The sequence below is a fragment of the Culex pipiens genome, chromosome 3 (assembly GCF_016801865.2).
Source record: "Culex pipiens pallens isolate TS chromosome 3, TS_CPP_V2, whole genome shotgun sequence".
Taxonomy (NCBI): domain Eukaryota; kingdom Metazoa; phylum Arthropoda; class Insecta; order Diptera; family Culicidae; genus Culex; species Culex pipiens.
In genome coordinates, this window is record NC_068939.1 from 36,274,281 (window position 1) to 36,299,423 (window position 25,143).

At 37.1% G+C, this 25,143-nt stretch overlaps 1 protein-coding gene across 1 annotated transcript; it reads right to left on the minus strand.

Moving 5' to 3' along the window:
- Positions 1-5,097: 5,097 nt before the first annotated feature.
- LOC120427576 (endocuticle structural glycoprotein SgAbd-5-like) lies at positions 5,098-8,643 on the minus strand. Its single transcript, XM_039592457.2, has 3 exons — positions 8,430-8,643; positions 5,570-5,682; positions 5,098-5,497 (listed from the first exon to the last, which is right to left on the minus strand). Exons 1-3 carry the CDS (start codon positions 8,439-8,441, stop codon positions 5,314-5,316), a joined length of 309 nt encoding a protein of 102 aa, XP_039448391.1. The 5' UTR covers positions 8,442-8,643; the 3' UTR covers positions 5,098-5,313.
- Positions 8,644-25,143: the final 16,500 nt, after the last annotated feature.

The following is a 25,143-nucleotide window of genomic DNA, read 5'->3' on the forward strand; positions in this document are numbered from 1 at the left end:
TGCATTGCAGGCAGGGTTGCCACATTTGATTCTGTATTTTTGAAGGTCAAAAATCTGTATATCTGTATCAGGGGGACGAAAATCTGTATTTGGAATCTGTATTGACATTTTTGAACAATTTTTCAAAAAACAAAATATTCTTAATTGTTTTTTAATGCATAAAAATGCTATACAATCTGAAATTTAATGTTTGGGCTCATCCAGCAATTGAAAAAAATATTTAAAGAATTAAAATTATTTAATTTTAATAAAAAAAATCGGGAAAATCTGTATATTTGTATGTTTTTCTTAAATCTGTATTTCTTTACATACAGATTCTGTATGACCTCATCACCTCAAAAATCTGTAAAATACAGATAAATCTGTATTTGTGGCAACCCTGATTGCAGGGTCTCATCTTAAAAAAAATACTCAAAAATAACTACTTTTTTGAAAAGAAGAAAAGAATCTTGAGAATAAAGATAACTCCTAAAGGCTTGTTCAACGGATATTATGATCTACTTATCTTCCGAAAAGTTTGAGCGCATAATATTATATTGAGTTATTTTCAATTGAAGTTTAAGAAAAATATTTATCACAAGAAGTTTATGTACTAACACATTTATAACATATTTATAATATAAAAACGGTATCAATCTGTTTTTGAAACAGATTTTTAGAAATTTGTTAGCGTAGATATGCTATCCTTATCCAATTCTTAACCATTTTATGACGGAGTTTAGTCAGAAAGCACAACCACACAGAAGACGTCTTCTTTAATACCAATACGGGTCATTCGATTTGGACCAAACTTGGAGGGAACGTACATATATCGATAGTTAACAGGAATCATTAAATGATTACAGGGTGAACACTCAAATCCCATTTTCAAATTCCCGACTTTTCCAAAAACTCAAATAATAGGCATTTCTTATCTGAAGAATGATTTCAAACAAAGAAACTCGTTATAAAAAAGTATATTTAAACTATCGAAAAAAACTAAATTTATCATAACAAATCAAACTATTGACAATTTCCGTAGAATCAGAAAGTTAACAATAAATTGGTAGAAAATACACTTAAAATGGAAGCACTCATTATTTTATTCAGAGTAGAAACATAAACAATTAATCTTTGAAAAATAACCGAAAGCTTAACAATACTTATAACTTCGAAGTTTATTTTTAAAATTGGCAAACGTATATTTTTTGATACTTCATTTCTACTGGAAATGGCAAAAACTCAAAGTTTGCTGAGTTTTAAAAGTTATTCTTAATTTTGCTTTATTTGAAATGAAAGAACGCTTAAAATATGATTTCTGTTATTATTCTTTCAAAGAATTTAGAAAATATCAGAAATTTGCTTAAAAAAAGTTGTTACGAAGTAAATTTTAATGTGCAATTTTTTAATCATTTATCTAGTTGTCAGTATTTAAGCGTTTCATTATTTTTCATCAAAAGTTTCAGATTGATAAGTTTTCATGTTTTATCTCTAATTTTATGTGTGTGAAAAGTTTGAAGAGAAAAATCCTTTAAACATATTTGCAATAACTTAATTCAAAATTTCTTGGATGTGACACATTCTCCGACAATGTACACATTAGGATGAAATTTTGAAAAGCGTGTATGAGCTATTTGGATATTTTTCCTCGATTCTAGACTACTTGAAGCTTCAAAAATCATGGTTTTCATTAATTGAACTTTTGAATATCATTATGTACAAGTTGGTTAAGAGTTCAATTTGTTGGGTGGTGACGCGCGGTCAATTGTGTGGCATTGTGTGTGAAAAGAAAAGAATTTTGCTTCGTGTTTCATCCTGATTGGCTTGCTCAAGTCCTTCCTACATCATCGTTGATCGGGAGGCACGACGTCGTGTGAATTGTTGCATTAAAATTGGTTTAAGTGTTACTGCAAATCACTGTAAAAACGTCCTTTTGTTGAACTGCAGGCTTCTTGGGAGGGCGCCGGTATTGACTAATAAAGTCGGGGTCTTCAGGGGTTAAACAGTGAACGGATGGTTGGCTCCCACTGATCATTTTTGATTCATTGTTTAACTTCAGCTGATCTGTCAATAACGGAGTAGCAGCTCATTGGCAGTCAACCATGCTCATGCTCATGCTCATGCTCATTATGTACAAGTTGGTTAAGTTATGCAACAATTCGTGATAAAATCAGCGTCTTAAAACATTTTTCTAAAAACTCCTGTTTTTCAGCGAAATAAAATCCAAAATTATTCTTTTGATTGCATTTTGTAGGTTTTTAGATGTACTAAACGGAAATGTCATGGATTAACAGTTTATCTCAAGTTAAGTATTTTTTCAAACTAGCGTAAGTTTACCATTTTATTGCGTTGCAACGTCACGAAAAAGGGACAGTTGTTTATGTCAACAGAAAACTAAACATTTCAATGCTCTTTGTACTTGGAAAGAGCTTTCAATTGCAACCTAGAGCGACTAAATTGGTTGTCTAGATCCAAAGTTACAACAGGTTTAAGTTTGCGTTGCAACGTCACTGTAGAACATACCAACATGCTAGGAAGTGACCCTTTAAAGATACAGATACTTTTAGATGGTGGCTGGCCCCTTCAAAAGCCACCATCTAAAAGTATCTGTATCTTTAAAGGGTCACTTCCTAGCATGTTGGTATGTTCTACAAAGTTGTTCCCCAGTTCAAAACCTATCTCCTACTATAAGAATCAAGTCATTTCATCGATTTATAAAAAAAAAATCCTAATACAATGTAAAAAAATATAGTTTCCCATGGAAAATAAATCAAAATCCCATATAAATTTCAAATTAAAACTGGAGCTCCTAGTCCTTACCAAATGGGCTCAAATTTTCAGGAGTGCTTCTGGGGACATAAAAGAACGAAATTCCGGTTGATGCAAGACAAAATAACAACTTTTGTCTTTTTCATAGAAACGTGAACCACGCTAGTCACGAAATTTTAAATCATATTGGTCACATGGCAAAAAAGGTGTATGCGTAGTTGATTGTTGGAGATCAAAGGATAATAAATATTATATATGTTTTATATAATGTTTCCGAGTCTATTTACAGAAAAATTGCACATGGGTCATTCACAAATTCCGTCACTTAGGTTTGTAGCAACTCGAAAAAAGTATGTATTTTATAAAACTTGTTGAGTAAATCAAAATAGACCGATGTTCACAATGGGGAAAAATTCTAAAACTTTCAAAAAAATAATTACTGGATAGCCCCTTTATGATAAACTGATTTATGTGAGGGTGCATTCTAATACAACCCAACGATTTTTTTTATCGCACACCCTTATGTAGGCCAAATTACGGTGAAATTCACCAAACAATAATAATCACGTGATTCGATTGTTCTTTTACAAACTTTTGTCACTTTGTTGTTGGACGAACCCTTTCCTAAATAAGTTGTATGCAAAGTTTAGTTGTTCGCAATTAAAAATGTTATGTTGCGCAGGTAAACAGTTTTATTATTTCCTCAAATTTAATTTAAAAAGCACAAAAGTCAACAAAATAAGTAACGTTGTTTGCAGATCACCCCTTAGGGGCCATCAACAAACGATATGGGCACTTTAGTTATAAATTTCTGCCCTCCTGCAAACTTGAAGCTCCATACCTCCCTTCTAAAACTTCCACGTGTTTTGTAAATTTCCCGAAACGATTAAAATATTAAGGGAGCGTTCTTGCATTACGTAACAAAACATTTATATTTTGAGACCCCCTCCACTCCCTGGTAATACATTTCCGATACATTTTTTTGTATAAATCCTCGAACCGCGCCCCCCTCCCCCTTGATATTACGGCGTTACGTAATGCATGGACGCCCCATAACATGGATAGAGGAGGTGGGAGTGAGGGGGGGGGGGGGCTGCCCTTCGTGATAATGGAATAATACAATTATTTTTTTTTTTACTTTGAAAATGCTTGGAAAACTGCGTATATCGTACTGCTACTGTGAAAGCGGTATAGGGGGAGGGGGGGCGGTCTAACCTGGGGCGGCCAATCAATTCACATGTCCTTGTACTGTCTGTTAATGTCTAATAATAAAATCATAACCTACAGTTGCTCAAACTAACAAAACTATGATTTATTTTGAAACTAACATTTCGTGACGTTGCAACGCAACGAAAAACCCTGTTTTCAAAAACAGAGCGTTGCAACGTCACGAAATGTAAGCGGTCTTCAAAAATCGAGGTTTAATTTTTTCGAAAAACTAATGATTGCATTCGATTTGTTGGCAAATTTTACACTAAAAATGGAAGAAGAACTCCAAATTTGCCGTTTAACAGAGCAGAGTTAATGGCGAAACATGAATTGGGTCAGGATTGAGAAAAAGTCACGCGTTGCAACGTCACGCTACATATTCCCCTCTCAAAAATAGAATATTCGCTTAAAATAATGTTTCAACATTGTTTCTTATAGGAAATTTAATGTACTTTCCGAATCTGTAATAACATATGTATTTTTTTTTTTTTTGTTACAGCCAAAATACTGAAAAAAGAAAAGTCAAAGCGTTGCAACGTCACGGCAGAATGTGTCATGTATTTTTTGAAATTTCAATAACTTTTTCATGTTTTCAAAACGACAAAAACTTTTTTAAATTTTTCATTCAGAACGAACAACGATTTGATTTAATTCAATATTTAAGTTTTCCGATAACTTAAAATCAAGCTTTATCTATATATCTATCTATATATTTTTCAAAGTTTATGTCGCCCCCTTTTTAAAATCGGTTCGAAAAATCAGGGGGCAAAACAAATATGTTTTCAAAAAAATCTAAATTTTGAAGGAAATAGAAGTCTAACCAACTGAAACTGAACTGAACCAGAGTCGAGGGAGATTTTTTGCGGATTTTGGCGAATTCCCGACTTTTTTCCTATTTCCCGACTTGAGTGGTCACCCTGTCAGAAATCTCAAGTTTGTTGACGGTTGGACCACTGCTCTTTCTATGGCACAGATTTCAAAGGTTTTATTTTTAAAGGGCTGTTTCTCGACAATGGTTTGGTTTAGTTTAGTTTGAGATATGCATTAAGTTACCGTGTTAGATATAAAAATTTCAACTAGTCAACGTCTGGAAAATACACAAAGATCAATTCCACATTCAATTCCAAAGTGGCAAAAATGTAACGTTTTGAAAAATGTATTTTTATTGTCGCAACTATAATCTCTTTACATTAATGCTGCATGAAACAAAGGTAGAGGTGAGTTAAGAACTTTTGGTTTGGCACAAACAAGATTTAACTGCATTTGCTTTAAAAAAAACAATAACCAAAACCACAACTCCTCATTTTCACAGTGTTTCGTCTACTTGGCACATCACGAATCATTCTCCTGCAGAGTTTACAGCTTCGTTACCGTTGGCCGATATCCGCGCTCGTCGGCGGTGTAGTCCACGCGGTACCGCTGTCCAGTGGGATCGGTAAACTCGTACGAGCCCGTCACGGAAATGGCCGGAGCTTCGGCACCCTCAACCGGCTTCAACACGCCAGCTTCCTCGCGCTTCTGGCCGTCGGATTGCTCGTACCTAAAAAAAAGAAGAATCACACAGTAAAAAAACCCTGTTCGATAAATGTACCAAATTCATTTGAGTTATTACGCAAAGTTGTAGCTTCCATCGACGCCGTTCTCGTTAGTAAACTGAACAAGCTGTACATCGTCCTGGGCTACGGTAAGCTGGCACGTTGACAGCAGCACGACAGCAAAAACAACCTGGCAAAATAGAAATTACCATTAAACAAGTTTTACAGAAAAAAAAATACACAGTAAAAAAAGGTTGAATTTCGGATGGTTGAAATTTGTTTGGTTGAATATAACCTTATTTTGAATACTCTTACCAAAAACAATGTGTGAAAATGTCTTGGAAAATGTTAAATTAAACAGAAACTAAGGAAAATTTCACTTGATCATCAGGATCAGGATAAAATTATAATTTTTGGCACCATTTTTTTTTGTGTGTCTAAAAAATATAAGGATCAAATATGGTAAAACGAATTTCTGTACATACGTGCATTAAATTTAAGAGTATTATTGCTTTTTGATGAATAAACATGATATATCCTTCAACAAACATGAATCAGGAACAAAGATACAAAACATGATTCAAAATCGAAAATGTACTACAAATTACTGTTGCATGCTTCAAAAGTCATGAGTATAAAGAAAATATATTTTTTAAATGTTTAACTGTTGAAAATGCATTCAAAAGTAGCTGTTAAATTCGTGAGAATGTTGAAAACACCTTCACAAACATTTTTTTTAAGTTGAAACAAAAATAAAAAAATAATTAAGCAAAAAATCAAACAGAATCCTCCATCACAAGCTATTTGAACAAAAATCAAGATACTTGTAAAACGTTTTTAAAACAGATAAGACTTCTATAACATTGCTGATTACTTGATCATTTCATACTCATGAAAAGTATTTCCCCTGAAACTCAACACAGTAATTTGTGATTCATTGATGTTGGTTAAGGAAATATGATATTTATTCATAAAAATCTATTTGATTACCCTTAACAATTTCAAACCTAGGTTGTATCAGCTAAATCCAAGCTAAATCAGAGCAGACGGCACAAAAATTATGTAATAATCTATTAATTCTTGTAAACATATATTTAATACGATTTTCTGCTTTCAATTTCTGAATAAATCCCGCATATTCAAATACTCGGTTAATACTTAATTTTTAAAATGTTTAGCGATTTGAAACCTTTTAAATAGTTGTTTCTTGTCTTATTTTGCACATTTTGATGAGTAAATGACACATAAAACGCATTATTTGACAAGTTACCTGAACTGTTATTAAAATGTTTCCAATAAATGATGAAGGGATTTAAAACAAAAAACTTAAAATAAAAATACCTCAGAAATTTATCGATCAAACATTTTGCTCTTAAAAGCATTGGAAAGCTGAGAAAATTTCCTTTAAGACACATTTGAAAGTAGCGATGACTATTTTTTCCCCTTAAGGTTGCCCAGAGAACACGCCGTGGAATCATAATCAATTCTTTACGAAATCGGCCGATTTAGACCATTTTTTTGTATTTTTTGATCTGGCTCAAATTTTGTAAGGACCTTTCCTATAACCAAAGAAGCAATTTTAAGTCATTGGTTCAACCATACAAGTCTCCATACAATTTTGGCAGTTGCCCATACAATTTACGTAAATATTCAAACAGCTGTAACTTTTGAGTGAATTTTCTTTTCAATTTGGTTTTTTCTGCAAAGTTGTAGGTATTATTGAGGACTATTGAGAAAAAAAGGTAAATGGAAAAAAGTGCCGAATTTTTTATTACCTTTTTTTAACAAAAACAAAAACTCAATTTCCCAAAACTGGTATTTTTTTATTTTCGTGATTTTTTGATATGTTTTAAGGGACCAAAACCCGCAACTTTTGAGCTATAGAGAAATATGGTCAAAAAATCTGCCGACGAGTTTTTTTTTTAAATAGTGATTTTTGTAAAAAAAATCGAAATTTCATACAAAAAAAGCAATATTTGCAGTTTTTCGATTTTAAAAATAGTGACCATGAGTGACCATTTCTAAAAAGATTATTTTCAAAAAGTTCACAAAATTTGCTACAAAATTGTCTAGAAGACATTGAAGAATAGACCTCAGGTTGCTGAGATACAGCGTATTTAAGAAAAGCAGCGCGTGGAAAACCCCAGATTTTATTTCAAAAAATCATTTGTCGGAATCCTGTTAATGAACCTCACCCATTTTTTGATATGTTACGTAAAATTGTCCGAGAAGTCCGTTAAAAATATGTTCAGACATAGGCTCTATGGTTCAGACACAGTCGAAACGGCATATAAGGATTTCATATGACTTTTTATATATTTAGCTAGATTTGTCGGTCCTCAAACAATTTTTCCTTTAAAGCCCGATACCTTTCCGATGTCTTTTCATTGCATTGCTAATAACTCATCAGGATCAACTCGGATCTTCTTGCACTCTAAGACAAAGTTGTAGGGAATTAAATTTCCTATAAGAATCTCACGCTCACATTTCTGCGCTTTCCCCATAGAACGATAAAAAGTAACCCCTACACCTTAACCAATTTGGCTCAAAATTGGCACAGATATTATTTTGCCTAAAGAATCGAGCCAGAGGGTATCTCTTGAGATTTTCCGAAATTTTGAATTTTTAAAATGCTACTTTTTTGTTTGCTTTACATCCTTGTTGAATTCCGGTGTAACTTAACACTGATAACTAGCCTTCTTTTATATACTCAATTTAGACCCATCAATGTTTTCAATCAGAACGTATCTTAACAATCTCACATAATTTTGAATGGTGCATAACAGATATCATCACTATGTTTGCATCAGAAGCACACCTTAGCCATTTATCAACCGGTCACTGCCACAAGTTAAGATTTTGTTTTTTATTATTTATTATTATTTTTTTTTTCAAGATAAACCAACATTGCACACGAGCTAGCACTCCTCCACTCACCAGGAATTTCATGATTCCAAAACTAAGTATAGAATCCACTCGACCACTTGATTATCGCTTAGTAGCTCTCGCAAGTACAACCGACTATACCCAACTGCTGGGTGTTTGTTTTTGGGCCTCACTAAACACCACTTTGCTTGCTTGCTAAACTGCGCTGAGCACGACTCGTCTTCGTCGCCTCTGAACTTATGACCGCGGTAGAATAATAAACGGATTTGCGACTTTGCGACGAGCTTTTATACACATATATGGGGAGGGTAGTTATGTGGCACCTTAGAGCACCTCTTAAAGCACACCCTTCCCAAAACCATCCATCTAACACCGGGCGCATCCACTCGCACACATGCAACACTGTGTTGGTGTCCGAGGGGGAGCCTCTCGGGAGAGCCTTTTTAATCGTAATGCCGATAAACAAAATTTACATGTATTTGAAGAAATGCGACGACGACGGTGTTGCAAAAGCTCCTCCGCGATGGACACACTCAGTATGGGAGGTTCTAGCGAGAGAGCCTTTTTGGACGCACGACCCCCCATCACAAGGGGCACAAGGGGTCTTTCAGGGGTGATGGTGTCGATTCGAGAATAAAACATACAATTTGCATATCCATAAGCTTGTCACACTAGCACCGTGGTTCACCTCTTCGAGAGGACAGTGAGCACCTGAACGACGAAGTGTCCAAAAATGTTTGCAGATCAGACACAATATTTATTACGGGATTAATTAGATAATACGATCACAGTGACGAGGGTCAATTCATTAGGAATTACATGCGAATGCTTTCTAATTTTGGAGAGAATATCTAAAAATGTAAAAAAGCCTGTAGAAATAAGCGGATCAGTCGCTATATTTCTCAAATCGTAGCTTATATTGAGCAAAAACCGAATATTAAGCAAAAATGTGGCATTTTTTTCCCTATTATCTGAAAATATGCAAAACCCTTATACAAGCAGCAAGTCGCTCCAACCTTCGATCGGATGAGGAAGTAAAATGTCGGTCCCAGCCTTGGTTGCTAGGCCGTTAAGTCATTCCAGGTGTAGGAGTCTTCTCCATGCCGTAAGTACAAACAACACACCAAACCAAGCGGCGGTTGGACTCGCAATTCACAGGTCGTCAGTTCAAACACTGGGGTGGAAGGTTCCTTGGAGTAGAAAGAGGTTTGGGTTCTCTCCCCATTCAAGCCTTCGGACTCCTAGGTTCGAGCAGAAACTTGCAATAGAGACCACAAAAGACCCGGGGGTCGTTAATGTGGGTGGTTTGATTTATTGACAAGCAGCACGTGGTCATGCTTCTTGGGCACTTTTATTAGTTGTACCGTCACCAGCGGTGACATTGGGTCTGGGAGTGAGATTGGGTCATACAAAAATGCGGAAATTTGTGTGACCTAATCTCCCCCCTCAGACCCAATGTGTAAACTTGAACTTGAACGGCTGAATTTTCAAAAATCATTTTTACAAAATGTTATTTCCAAATCAGTAAAAAAAAAATGACTCAAGCCTTAAAAGTATTCAAAATAAAAGTTCTCCTAAAAATCCTTTCAAATTAAAATTGGTATAAAACGACATTTTTCCAGATGTTATTTTTTTAAATGTTATAACACTGTCCAACTGTGCCTTATTTACCTCTGTCCGCTCTGCGAACGCACTGGTTTTGCGATGTTAAATTATCAGATGATTTTTCAATATTCTTCCACCACCCGAAATCCTTCCAAATTACCGTATTAATCCTCCCACGACATCTTTTCACACACTAAGGCGAAAGAAGGAACAGAAAAATAACCCCCCATAAAACTCCCTGTAATAAATTAGCCTACGATTTGGGTGCAACCAATCCGCGAGAATGTTCTCTCTCCCCCAAATCCCGCCAAATTTGCATGAACCTGACCGGTGGTGGATGTGGTGTGTGACACGATAGTCATCGGAATGAATGAGCACCTCCAATTTAAATAACAATAATCACTCGAAACTTGATAAAATGCGCACCAGAGCTTTCCATTAATCGCGCGGCAAAGCAGCCAACAAGCTTCTACAGTGCACTGAAAAAAATGATATTTTTTTCTGCAAGAAAAATTTGGGCAAATTTTAGAGTTTGACCAACGATTGCTTGCAGAGTAAATTATTTTCAGGTCAAAAAAAGAATTTTAATCTTTTTTCGTTGTCAGAGTGCAAATAAAAAAGTTTGCTCATCGAGTGGCCAAGGGGCTGCTGCCTCCACGAGGACGATCGTTGTCGTCATCCTCGTGGTCGGCGGCACATCTTAATCACTATCGACCCATCGAACTTTTCCTCTCCTGCACCTTTGGTTCCATCGTCTTCGTGCGATTTGAGCAAAGTATAAATGAATAGTGGATACACTTTGAACTGCAACTCACGTCGATGCGATCTGCGTAAGGTAGTTTAGCTAATTGTAACACATTTTTCTGTGTGTAATGTCTTACTAACAGTAAACTTGAGTAATCCAGCGGGTTTCATAAGCTTAAGTCAATATGAATTCTTCTATAATTGATACCATATACAATCACCTACTTCACTCTGTCAATATTTGCCGACACTTTTCATCATTCTTGGGCTCGATGTTTCTTGTTGACGAAGAAGTGTTAAAGTGTTGCGCAAAGTAGCAACTATACCCTCTACTGTAGCTGACCACTTAAGTCCAGTGTTTAAGCTTCTTGAACTCCCAGTGCTCACAGCATGAGCCCATGACATCTTCCATGTGGCGCAATAATTCACCGATCATACACTGTTTTTTTAACCGATTCACTCATCTTGTTGACAAAATTGGTCATTCTTGTGCCAAACCAGTACCGATTAAAAGCGAATTAGAGAGGAAGTCAATGCTGTTGACTCTTGACGAATTGCTATGGTCGATGGGTGATTCGGCAGGGTGGACATTAAACAGCTTCCAGCAAGCACAGTACGACCTCTTCCGTAGAAGGTCGTTGTCTTTCTTCTCAGCACGTCGTCGTTGTGCTATCTTGGGGCTTTTGATAAGAAGTTCAAACGCTATTTTGAATTTCATGATAAGTTTAATTCGAATTCCCGGACGCTTCGAAACCCGTACACCTCATCTTGTTTTATCAATTATTTGGATATAAGTAGGGTAGAGTGGGGAGACTTGATCCCCTTTTTTTGTATCGCACATAACTCTGTCAATTTCTCACAAAACTATAAACTTTTTGCATGAATTGAAAGCTTAAACATTCATCTATGTTTGGCTAAAAATGGTATTTCATCAGATAAACTCTTCGAATCATGCCAAGCGTTTTAAAACAATATTTTAAACCGGCATTTTCAAAATGTTAGGTGTAACTTGATCCCCCTTTCAACATTTTGAAGTAATCTTATGCAAAATGTTTCTTATTCATCCAAACTTTTAATTTTCTATAAGTTACAGCAATTTCACATAAAACCTGTACGTTTGTGTTCAAAATATAACAAGTTTAGCATGTAAAATATTTAAAAACTTAAATTATTATTTTTTAGACCAAAATTAAGCATGTTTACAAAAGCTGGAAATTTTTGTTTACAAAACTTTTGAAAAAAGGTTCAAACTGCAGTAAGTTATGTACAACTATACTAAAGGAAACTATGTATGAAAACCCAGCCCAATTAATTAATCTTGAAGCTGTTTCCAGTGACTGTAAAAATGCAGGGATCAAGTCTCCCTTAACGCACTTTTTTAAACAATTGATTTTAAAAATAGTAAGACGATAAATTTAACATCAAATGCGTAAGGGTTTTGGAGTTGATAAGTTTATCAAACAATCCATATACAAAAAATATTTTTTTTTGAATAATTTTTTATTGTTTTCTATGCATGCGTCTGCCTGTGTGGATCAATCGGACCGCGCACTGAACTCACAATCCAGAGGTCGCCGGTTCGAATCCCAGGGCGGACGCAAAAAATTCTAAGTGTAAATATAGGTATTCGGTGCCCTCTCCCCGTGCCATACCTTCACACTTAGGAGACCCGGGAGGCGGAGTCTTGTCGCAAAAAGAACGATACACGCCTGTGGATCCGTTGACGAAACCGCAAGGTTTAAGAGGGCCACATTATAAGGTGTTACGTCGATTCCGTTCCGTTTCTATGCATATCAAAAAAAGAAAAAATGATCTCTTGGAAGTTTTTTGCAGCTCGTTTTAGAAAAATGTGTGTAACTCAATCTAAACATTATTTTATTTTTTTCTTTGTTTTCTACAATGAGTTTTAGATAATTTCGCACAACTTTCTAGAACAAAGCTAATTGTTTTACCCACATGCTGACGAGATACAGGCTTGGGATCAAGTGTCCCCGGGGATCAAGTCTCCCCACTCTCCCCTACGCATTATGAATGTCAAAACTGTGTTATTTGATGAATTCTAAAATCAACTTTCATTTAAAGTTTGTTTGAACGCTGCAGTTAATGTCAAAACAATTATATAAAATAACATTAAAAGTTTACTACAAATGTGAAACATTTCACTGAAATATTTCATATATTTATGGTTATGATTTCTTTAAGTTCTAGCAAATTCTTATATAAAATATCGATTGTTTTGATGTGAACAGCTTATTCGAGACCTAAAGAATGCCATTCACGAACATTTCAGTCCGAATTTGTGCGGTTTCAAACAAAATCCAGTGTCCGGAATGCGAAGCAAAAGTGTCCGTATTTCGCTTTTATCAGTGTCCGGGATTCGAAGCACAACAAGTCATCTTAATTTTAAAACTCTGATGAAAAATCCTGATGATATTTCTACATTTTTCAACCTGTTACAAGATTTGATGATCAAATGATATGCTACTTAGTGTCCAGATTTCGAATCATGACGTTATATTTTACCAATACCATTTCCAAAAAAATCGTTGATTTTTTATATGACTAGCAAATTTAAACAATCATAACATCATTAAAATCATCCTAGCATTGAGCCAAGACAGTACAATCACAGCGAGCAGATGATTTCCGGGCGGTTCGTCTCTTAGCGGCCATCAAAGAGACACCCTCAGCAGTGTCTTCAAGGCCCCTATTGGTGTAGTTGTTTGCCCCAACCTTAGGGGCCATCCATCCATAAATCGCGTGGAAACCTGAAGGGTGGGGGGGGAGGGTGGTTACGATTGACCACTCTCCTTACAAAAACATTTGAACAATTGGTCACATGAGGTGAGGACAGGGGGGTATCAGGAATTTTAAAAAAGTGTCAACGTGGTCTATGGATGACCCCTAATGAATGTAGTTTTTTATGGACACCCAAAGTTACCAAATCGTAAAAATTTCCATTCATAAAATGGCAGTCTATCACTACTATACTCAAACCCCGATGGTTTGACAAAAATTGTTGTCAAACGAGCGGGGTCACTTTTGATTTTGACACCCTGTTTACACGGAGCTCACACACTCTACCAAACTAACTCCGCTTATTGTTCCGGATTGCTTACACACTTGGGACACTGTCTGACACGAAATCCTCCTGAAGAAGACTCAAACCAGAGAGTCGAAACGTCGAGTAATTTTGAAAAAAACGGTGTTTCATTTGCCCCGACTGTCACAGCCAACAACAAGCAGAACCACTGTCTACAGTCGTTAAACTGGTCATAAAAAGTAACTGTTCGTCACTTTATAGTGTGAATTCAAACCAACGGGCAGGGTTGCCATGTTGCCAGATAAATCTGGGAATGCCAGATTTTTCAAGTGTCAGCCAGAATAAAGATTCATCCTTCTCAGTGCCAGATTTTGACAGTTTTTGCCAGATTTTTCACTTCATGCCCATTTTAAACAACTTTTTGATTAAAATAAACGAATTTTATTGAAAATAAAAAAAAAATAGAATGAGTTATTCGTAAAGGGAATGTTAATGAAACATATTTGAGGTCATAAAATCAATTAAACCACCTGAATTTTATATATTTTTTTTAATAAATTCATACACCCTTACCAAAAATCATGACTTTTTGAGTTCCAAATCCCACTTTTCATACGATTTTTTCAGTTCAACCCATATAACCATTTTTATGGTTGTAGTACCTGAACTCAAAAAATCGTATGAAAGCGGGATTTGGAACTCAAAAAATAATGATTTTTGGTAAGGGTGTATCCTCCCTCCCCTTTACTATTGAGAATGGTTAGATTTTCGTCTGCCAGATTTTTCCAGATTTTTGGACGATACTTTGTCAGATTTTTTTTAATTTTGACCTGGTAACCCTGCCAACGGGGTACAAACTCAAAAGTGGCCAACCACCGAGGGTTGAGTGTAGCTACTATTGTCGCCCCTAGTCTGGGGATGCTTTCCGGAAGGTTTATTTGTTTATAGCACTTTTATTGGGCTTCATTACAGCATGTTTCACGTTAAACTAATGGGGGTCGATTTGTCAGGACAAAACCAGTCATTGTTTGAAGAAGAGAGGGAGAGCCACGTGCTGAATAAATATCATTTAGCTGTTCATTAAACTTGTGCCTCAAATGTAACTTTGAATTGTGTATTCCTTTTATTGTGGATTATTAAAAAGCAGCAAATTTATAAAATTAAAGCTAAATATAGCATGGTAATGGACTTAATGTCCTATTTTTTAATATGTATCACCAAATCACATAAGTAATATTACACCTCTTTGTTGTCATGCTATCTTGCCACACGTGCATGTTCAATGCCTCATCTTTTGACTTTCACAGATCCAAAAAAAACCCGAATTGATGCAAGTTAGTCAGAACGCGTTTGACACACGTACATGCCCGACTACTGTAAACAACCAAACTTAGGGCAATGCACAGAATGGTCAACCAAACAAAATGTTAGTACAGAACATTTTGTTCATTGATCAGACAATCTGGTTTGACCAATTTTTCGCTGAATTTGCTAAAATTGCACCTTGTACAATTTCCGCCAGATCTATTATGATTTTATAATGCTACGCTTTCTGTGTACTTTTCATTTTCAAGAATAAACATGTTAATTTTCTAAACATATCCTTTTTTCAAAAAAAAAATTAAGAAAAATTACTACTAATTTCAATCAATATTTCACAGTTTGAAAAAAGACAACAACAAACATATTTATTCAATACTACTTATTCTTTTAAGATAAAAGTTTCTGAATTTAAAAAAATAAGATATCTAAATTCTACGTCTTTCACAAAATTTCTTCACCTCTTAAAAAGGAAAACTGCAGCTAATTTAGTGCCAATGACTCAATCGACTCGTACGATGATGCTCATTTCTGTCACTTACGATGATTTATGGTCCATCTTTAATTTCTACTCTCGGCTGAAAATCTCAGAAACATACAAAAAATCCTACTAGGCAAACCCCACAACGTGCAGGTGACATGTTCGTTAGTTTTGAATTATCATATCATCAACTTTGGCATCTGCCCCTCTACTGGATGTTGTACATCTGCTATGTAAATATCGAAAACCAGAATGGGAACAACACTTTCTTGACGTGTGCGAAAAAATATCGAATTTGAATAAAATTTACTGTGTTTGCAAACTTGTTGCAATTACTCAAAACTGACGATGCAAATGGTGGTGCGGTTTATTGATGGTCATATTTTGCATGGAATGCTTGAAATAATCCCAAACACTGGAAAAACTCGATTCACCCGACCTTGTCCTTCGAGAAGACCCAACTCCTCAATCGGTAGCTGTTTTTATTTTCTAAAGTTTGCCAAGTGCTCAATCTGATCGACTCCTCACGGCCTGTGGCGCATGAACGCGGTTTATCTCGGTAGTCAAATCGCTTCATTGTGGTCCCGCACATACTCGCGACTAGCGCAGCATCTTCAACAGGTTGACAGAATTGCGTTCGCAGATACCTACACATGGTGAGGAATTAGCCCGGCCTGTTTATTGGTAAATACCAAAAGTCAAATGGCGACGACGACGCCGACGGTTTTGCTTTGCCTGTGAAGATGCGCATTTACTTGATTTTTGCGATGCGCCGCCAAAGGTGATTCAAGGTATTAATTGGTCGTTAATTCAGGGTATCCATAATATCGCTATTTCACAAAATTGTTTTTAGGCAACAAATTAATTTCATAAAATAATTATCATCTGGCAGTATAAATTTGATTTCCGTAATTTTCAAATGAATGATCCATTCATTTAAAATTGACATTCTAAGGGTCACTTGAACCTGGGTGACCAAAAACTCAAACTTGTTTGTTTTTGTGTATACCATTCGCCAAAGTTGATATGCTGGGTGATAACGTTGGCCAACGCGCAATCGATTCTAATCCGCAAGGTTTCTAAATCATGAGAGGTGATTCATTATCGAGTTTGAGTTCGTGGCTAATTCAGCAGGTTAATCACTTCTAATTCGCGATACACAGCGGCACCAACAGATTTGGTTGGCCTTAATGAGTTGAGGTAATTTCTGGTTCCCAATAAGTCAAGTAAATGTAGAAGCTAGGTTTCAACAGAGACTTGAATTTAATTAATTAATGTTCATTTGCAGATTTTTTCGTTTTCCTAATTTATACTCTTATTTCTAATATTTTTGAGAAATATTTAAGATTGGGAAAAAAATTCCTGATAAGCATCCAGTAGCCTATTTTACAACAATTGCCATTTCATATGAAATGGAAAAGTACCTTACTTAAACACCACAGTGATGATGCTTTCCACGGAAATACAATTGCAAAAGCTCCAGTTTGTAAATAACGCCTGCAAAACAAGGTAATATTTGTAATTATGATAATATAGGTAAATATTCGCAAGAGGTCGAAAGTCAAGGTATTGATTCACGACTTCAGAGCTAGATCAGTTTAGGTTACCTAAAAATCAACCCCTTTCTATAGCAACCAAAATGTTTTCTTTGATCAACTGTAGATCAACAAAATAAAAATTTAAATGTTCAAAGTTGACATGTTACATATTGACTCAAATTTTAAATGAAAGTCTATTGATTAAAATTATACTACAGCAGACTATTCTTAATCTAGCCAACAAAACTTCTTCAAAATGAAACCCGGCTTGAAAAAATGATTTAAAACAAACCCTCATTATTTGCATCAGTTTCGTCAAAGTATGATAGATTTGGGCTCCCTGAACACGCTCTAATCGACAGAAAACAATTTTAGTGAATTCTCCCTGCCTATAAATTTAGTTGTAAATTTAAGAATGAATGCTATGGAATAATGTTACCCCCATAAATAAACGTGGGTTACCATACCTTGACGAAACTAAAGCGTTTAATGACATCAACTTAAAAAGTGGCAAATTGTGTTATGTTTTACTAACCATTGAATTTATTTGAAAAAAAACACGTAAGGATTAAGCCATCACATCCGAAACAATCTAAGCTAAATTCATATTACAGTTAAACCTCGCATATGCACCTCATATGGGGGTTTCTTATGCGAAGCACGCATATGCGAGGTACAGGGCTTATGGGATTTTGGCTATATGGGAGACATGGGCTATATTTTTATAAAATATCAACTAAACTATACAAATTTATAGTGTTTTGGAATCGTTATGAAGTCAGCTTTACAGCTACACCAAATTTACATGGTTTACGATGTTCTAGGTCATCCGAAACTTCGTCAAGTTAAGGCCTATGTGTTCAACGCCGTACAAGTATGAGGTAGGCGATTTGACTGTGGTTTTTGACCACAGGTCATATCCGGATAACCTCAGGGAGGTTCAGGGACTAGTCTACCGATATGTGGTGATGTTCTGGGTCTTCTGTAGAGTCCCTGAAGGTACGTCCGATGGGTCTACCGCCGTAACACGGCAGAGGTCGGTAGTTTTAGACCTCAGATCATATCCGGATAGCCTCAGGGAGGTTCAGGGACTAGTCTACCGGTATGTGGTGATGTTCTGGGTCTTCTGTAGAGTCCCGGGAGGTACGACCGATGGGTCTACCGCCGTAACACGGCAGAGGTCGGTGTTTTTAGACCTCAGATCATATCCAGATAGCCTCAGGGAGGTTCAGGGACTAGTCTACCGATATGTGGAAATGTTCTGGGTCTTCTGTGGAGTCCCGAGAGCTACGCCTGAAGGGTCTACCGCCGTAACAAGGCAGAGGTCGGTGGTTTTTGACCTCAGATCATATCCGGATAGCCTCAGGGAGGTTCAGGGACTAGTCTACCGGTATGTGGTGATGTTCTGGGTCTTCTGTAGAGTCCCGGGAGGTACGACCGATGGGTCTACCGCCGTAACACGGCAGAGGTCGGTGTTTTTTGACCTCAGATCATATCCAGATAGCCTCAGGGAGGTTCAGGGACTAGTCTACCGATATGTGGAAATGTTCTGGGTCTTCTGTAGAGTCCCGGGAGGTACGTCCGATGGGTCTACCGCCGTAACACGGCAGAGGTCGGTAGTTTTAGACCTCAGATCATATCCGGATAGCCTCAGGGAGGTTCAGGGACTAGTCTACCGATGTGTTATGATCTTTTGGGTCTTCTGTAGAGTCCCGGAAGTAACGGGCCTGAGGCTATTCGGATATGATCTGAGATCAAAAACCACAGACCTATATCTTGTTACGGCGGTAGACCCATTGACCGTTACTCCCGGGACTCTACAGAAGACCCAGAATATTACCACACATCCGTAACTCCCGGGATCTTACAAAAGACCTATCACATCGGTAGACTAGCCCCAGAACCTCCCTGAGGCTATCCGGATATTATCTGAGGTCAAAAACCTCCGACCTCTATCTTGTTACAGTGGTAGACCCATTGACCGTAGCTCCCGAAATCTTACAAAACACCCAGAACATCACAACATATCGGTAGACTAGTTACGGCTGTAGACCCATTGACCTTTACTCCCGGGACTCTACAGAAGACCCAGAATATTACCACACATCGGTAGACTAGTCCCTGAACCACCCTGAGGCTATCTGGATATAATCTAAGGCCAAAAACCATCGACCTCTGCCTTATTACGGCGGTAGACCCTTCAGGCGTAGCTCTCGGGACTCCACAGAAGACCCAGAACATTTCCACATATCGGTAGACTAGTCCCTGAACCTCCCTGAGGCTGTCTGGATATGATCTGAGGTCAAAAAACACCGACCTCTGCCGTGTTACGGCGGTAGACCCATCGGTCGTACCTCCCAGGACTCTACAGAAGACCCAGAACATCACCACATACCGGTAGACTAGTCCCTGAACCTCCCTGAGGCTATCCGGATATGATCTGAGGTCTAAAACTGCCGACCTTTGCCGTGTTACGGCGGTAGAGCCATCGGACGTACCTCCCGGGACTCTACAGAAGACCCAGAACATCACCACACATCGGTAGACTAGTCCCTGAACCTCCCTGAGGCTATCTGGATATTATCTAAGGTCAAAAACCATCGACCTCTGCTTTGTTACGGCGGTAGACCCGTCGGTCGTAACTCCCGGGACTCTATAGAAGACCCAGAACATCTCCACATATCGGTAGACTAGTCCCTGAACCTCCCTGAGTCTATCTGGATATAATCTAAGGCCAAAAACCATCGACCTCTGCCTTATTACGGCGGTAGACCCTTCAGGCGTAGCTCTCGGGACTCCACAGAAGACCCAGAACATCACCACATACCGGTAGACTAGTCCCTGAACCTCCCTGAGGCTATCCGGATATGATCTGAGGTCTAAAACTACCGACCTCTGCCGTGTTACGGCGGTAGACCCATCGGACGTACCTCCCGGGACTCTACAGAAGACCCAGAACATCACCACATATCGGTAGACTAGTCCCTGAACCTCCCTGAGGCTATCCGGATATGATCTATGGTCAAAAACCACAGTCAAATCGCCTACCTCATACTTGTACGGCGTTGAACACATAGGCCTTAACTTGACGAAGTTTCGGATGACCTAGAACATCGTAAACCATGTAAATTTGGTGTAGCTGTATAGCTGACTTCATAACGATTCCAAAACACTATAAATTTGTATAGTTTAGTTGATTTTTTATAAAAATATAGCCCATGTCTCCCATATAGCCAAAATCCCATAAGCCCTGTACCTCGCATATGCAACTTTTGCGACAAAACCGAAAAAGTATGAAAAGTTGCATATGCGAGGCGCTCTTATACGAGGTTTAACTGTACTTTTAACAAATGATTCAAAACCATTACCCAACTTACCTCTACAAGAAATGTTGCACCTGAAGCATAACTCACGGGCGATTAAACTAGCCCATTCAGCAAAAGCAAACACAACCGAATCGAAATAAAACTGCAATTAATCTCTCTCATCTCGAAAGCAAACGCGCAATAATTAAATTCATTCCGGCCGCTTCAAGTAGACACCGACGAAAAAAATGGAACAATCTTATTAAAAAATTAAGCAATCAACCAACTCGCGCTCAACCCTTAACCCAAAAGGGGTGGAAACGTGTCGGGACGGGTTTCGAGAGAGAGTGACGGTTCGGGCAAATTCGAGGGGAGGGCCTTTATGGTCACGCAGCATTAGCGCTGACAATAGCTTCCCTCAAACGGTCCTGCACGGCAGCTTAGGCAAGCATGCAGCGCAGCGCGCATCAACATTCCCCCTGAAGTTATGCTAGGTTGTTGGTAGAATAGCAGCCACGTGACCCGAGCAGTGCGTGGTCACAAAATTGGGTCTTTATTGAGAACCTTTCTTTTTGTGGTTGTTGTAAACAAGTAATTGTTATCAAGTCCACCAAAAGCAAAAAAAACAAATATGAGCAGTTTCGAATTATTATTATTTTTGTATGGATAAAAAAGTAATAATCTTCTTCGTAGATTTCTTAGCAATGCTAAACATCATCGTCACATTTTTTTTAATTTACACTCATATTATAGAAACATATTTATAAATGCAGATTATTGACGTGTCTAAATACTAATTTTCTTTTTAACTGCATCATGAATACCATCAACTTTGCCGAAAACACCAACTTGATCTGAAATTCATCAAACTGTACATACAAAATTGAAGCCAAAGAACTAAACTGCCCATGTTCGCGTAAATGTCCCATATGCAAAAACAGCAAGCTGAGAAAAACACATTTTAAGTTTGTCCCACACATAAGGCTACGTGTAAAGTTTTTGCGAAAAAAACTGGATTTCCTCCTGATTTCTAGAACAAAATACTGGATGTTGCAGGCTTTTCTGAAAGAGCACACGATTTTGAACCAAACTGCATCATTAACTCAAAAGCGATGAAAATGCATATGGGACATTTATGCAATCATGGGCAGTAAAGGTATTAGATGGCCATTCCTGGAAAATTGCTCTTCAACAGCATCTTTTAAAAGAGGTTTTTTTAAGCACGAGTCATACATTTATCCAACGAGGTTCACCGTAGTGGATAAATACGTCGAGTGATTAAAATATCAAGTTTTGCAACGAGCTAAAAAGTGCTTCCATCCCGGGAATTTTCCAAAACCGGAAATTCCCAAATCCTGGGATTTTTTTATAATTTGTCCCGGGAATTCCCAAAATTGAAAAAAAAAATTTCAATCTGGGAGTTCAGATTTGCTTGGGGAAATAGATGACAAGTTGAACACTTAGTAATCGATAAGAATTTTAAAGCAAATTTGTAAAAAAATGAAAAAATATAAATAATGAAATAACAAGCCATACTTTCAGCATTTGCATGAAAAAAGTGTTTAAAAATGCATTTTACACGAGTTCAGTTGTTTTGAAATCAATCATTTTCAAAAAATGAAACATTAAACGAAAACCAAAATTTAACCGAAAAAAAAACTTATACATTGAAAATTGGAAAAATTCATAAAAAATTAAACCAGCTCAAACATGCTAAAAGTGAGTTTAAACGCAGAGAAACGCATACTAAATTAATTTAAGCTGATTGTATTTGAATTTCCATTGAAATTTTGAGGTTTTATGATAAAAAAAATTGTCTCCTGATTTTTCGGGCCAATTTTGAAGGGGGGAGGGGGAGAGAGACAACAACTTTAAATCTATTTAAAAACTTTCGTCTAAGTTTAGATTGAAGTGTAGATTATAATCAATTAATATTATTGAAATAATTTTATTATTTTAAGCTGCAAAAATATAACAAATATAACGAAAACATATATTTTATCCCAGGATCCCGGGAATTCCCGGGATTCCAAAAATATTTTTCCCGTTTCTCGGGAAATACAAAACCCGGTAAAATTGAACGCCCTAAAGTTCGATACAGCTTTTTTTGCAATTCCGAAAAACTCCCTTTGAACCGTTTGAATAAAAAAAAAGATGAAAAATAAAACTTTTTCATACAAGTGCTGAAAAGTTCAACTTATTAGTTTTGAAAAGGGCTACTATCCCAAGTAACATTTTTTCCAGGAGTTCTACAAGAGCTCTTCAAGATAGCTACAGCATAGCAGTTTGGACCGCGGTAGGAAAAAACTCTCTTCAAGTACTCTTCCAAACTCCTGAAGAAGTTTTGAAGAGAATTTTATCCTACCGCGGTCCAAACTGCTATGCTGTAGCTATCTTGAAGAGCTCTTGTAGAACTCCTGGAAAAAAAATGTTACTTGGGATTCGAATCTGTTATTTTTGGTACAGAAAAGTAGGCTGTTTCGTCGATCAAGAATGACAGGAAAAGTAAGTAGATTCACGACGGAATTGCAAAAATATGTTTTTTGCAATTCCGTCGTGAAACTACTTACTTTTCCTGTCATTCTTGAAAGACGAAATAGCCTACTTTTCTGTACCAAAAATAACAGGATCGAATAGCAACACTTTTCAAAATAAATGCTGAAAAGTTCTACTTTTCAGAACTGAAATGGGTGCTGAAAAGTTGAACTTTTCAGCACTTGTTTCGAAAAGTAACACTTTTCAATTTTTTTTTGATTTAAACGATTTATTGACAAAATACATGAAAATTCGACTTAAAATTTCATTCTATGGGTGTTTTTCGAAATTGCAAAAAAAAGTTGTACGGAACTCGTTGCAAAACTTGATTTTTTCAGCACTCGTCGTATTTATCCAACTCGGTGAACCTCGTTGGATAAATGTACGACTCGTGCTGAAAAAATCCCCTTTTTGCAACTTGTTGCATAAACTACTATTTTTCAGCAACAGTGTAAAAAACCTTTCTCTTTATCTATCCTTTTCTCATTGCACTTTCTTTGAGTTTTTGCAAACTTTTTCTTGCTCTTGTCTATTCAATAGTTATAAGTAATAATGCCTTCGATTGAACTACGATGTAACACACAGCTGAAAGGAACTCCAAAACCCTGTTATGTACCTAAATGAACTCATTGTAACTTGATTATTCACAAATAAAACCGAATTGAATTGAATAAATTATTCAATTTGCATTCTTGCGCTACAAACATCTGTTTTCCAGAAATTACACAATTATCAACCTTGCATGAACAAGAAAATATATTCGTTTTCATTTTGCAATTCATATGGCAATTCACACCAAGTCCGTTACTGCTCCAGATATCTCACCGTAACGCACCTGAACTTGACACTACTTCAAAAGTTCATCGGCTCCTCGGCTGACCGACCGGCTCACCTGCACGCAATAAAGCCAATCATGACCGACACGCATATTGCATCCAATTCACCCCCTTTTGCGATTCTATTTTCTCTCATTCACATATTTGCTGCCTCCAATTTCTCAATCGAACTTTGTTTAATTAACCTCCAGCGCGAGGGGGGAGCCACTTTCAGATCAAACAAGCAACACAACGCAACAAAGTATCGGCCGAGCCGTGAAAAGTGATGGCTCGGCGGTCTCCCGGTTGATTGATTGGCTGTTGTTGGAGTTGGTCAGTGAGAGCGGTATTGCATAACGATGAGATGACGGAGAGAAAAACTCTCGCGATGCGATGAGATGGCTAATTGAGGAGCATAGGATTATGAGCTGCAGTCTCACTGAATTTATTTTTTTGCATGCATGTGAAGGTTACTGTCCCTAATTAGGGTTGTTGAAGCTGTTGGTTTTTAGCAAAACAAACTCTTGAAATGTGCTACCAGGTATCCTCATCACAGCGTGTCTCAATCCGTGCAAATAAAAGTGTCTAAATTTTCATAATTTACCCAATTTGCGAAAATAGGTGGCCAATTTGACGGGCCACCAACAAGTTTACACCTCAGCGCCATTGCCGGATCATCTCAAGATGGTTATACCAAGGGCTCCAGCGGTGGAATAACCTGATCCACACTCTTTTTGGCCGTTCAAGTTGATACCGCTTCCAAGTGGCCACCCGAAGTGGACCATTTCCTCGTTGTGCACGTGTGGAGTTGTGTGTTTTACTTTCAGTCCGGTCCTCCAAACTGGAGACTCAGTGAAGTGGGTCTCGAAGTGGAAGATAAACGGTGTCGTTCGCGATCATCTTTAGATTTGTTTTGATGGTTGAGCTTACTTTTGCTGGATAGAAAAAGGTTTGTTTGTTTGTACAATTGGTTTTTTTACAATGTTTGTTATGACAATTTAATTGGAAATCAGTTATGCAATGTTCAATAAAATTTATTTTATCATCCATAACTGTCTCTAATCTTGTTGAAGTTGATGACAATCCAATACAGTTCAAAAGCAATGCAACTGAAACTATTTTTAACATAAAGATTCTTTCGAAGCGTCCATCAACGTGCATCTTGCACCCACATTAAGACCACTGATGATGATGCCTTGAACAGTTGCATTTCAATTAGCTGTCTTCTTTCACCATATAGTGTAATTTGAGCATTGATTTGCAGGTATAAAAAATTAAGGTTAGTAATTACGGGTTAAAGGAGAAAATCGCCATCTCCTTGCACTCGGGCCACGCAAAGCAAACAATCTCGGTCCCGAAAATTCATATTATTGCAAGCT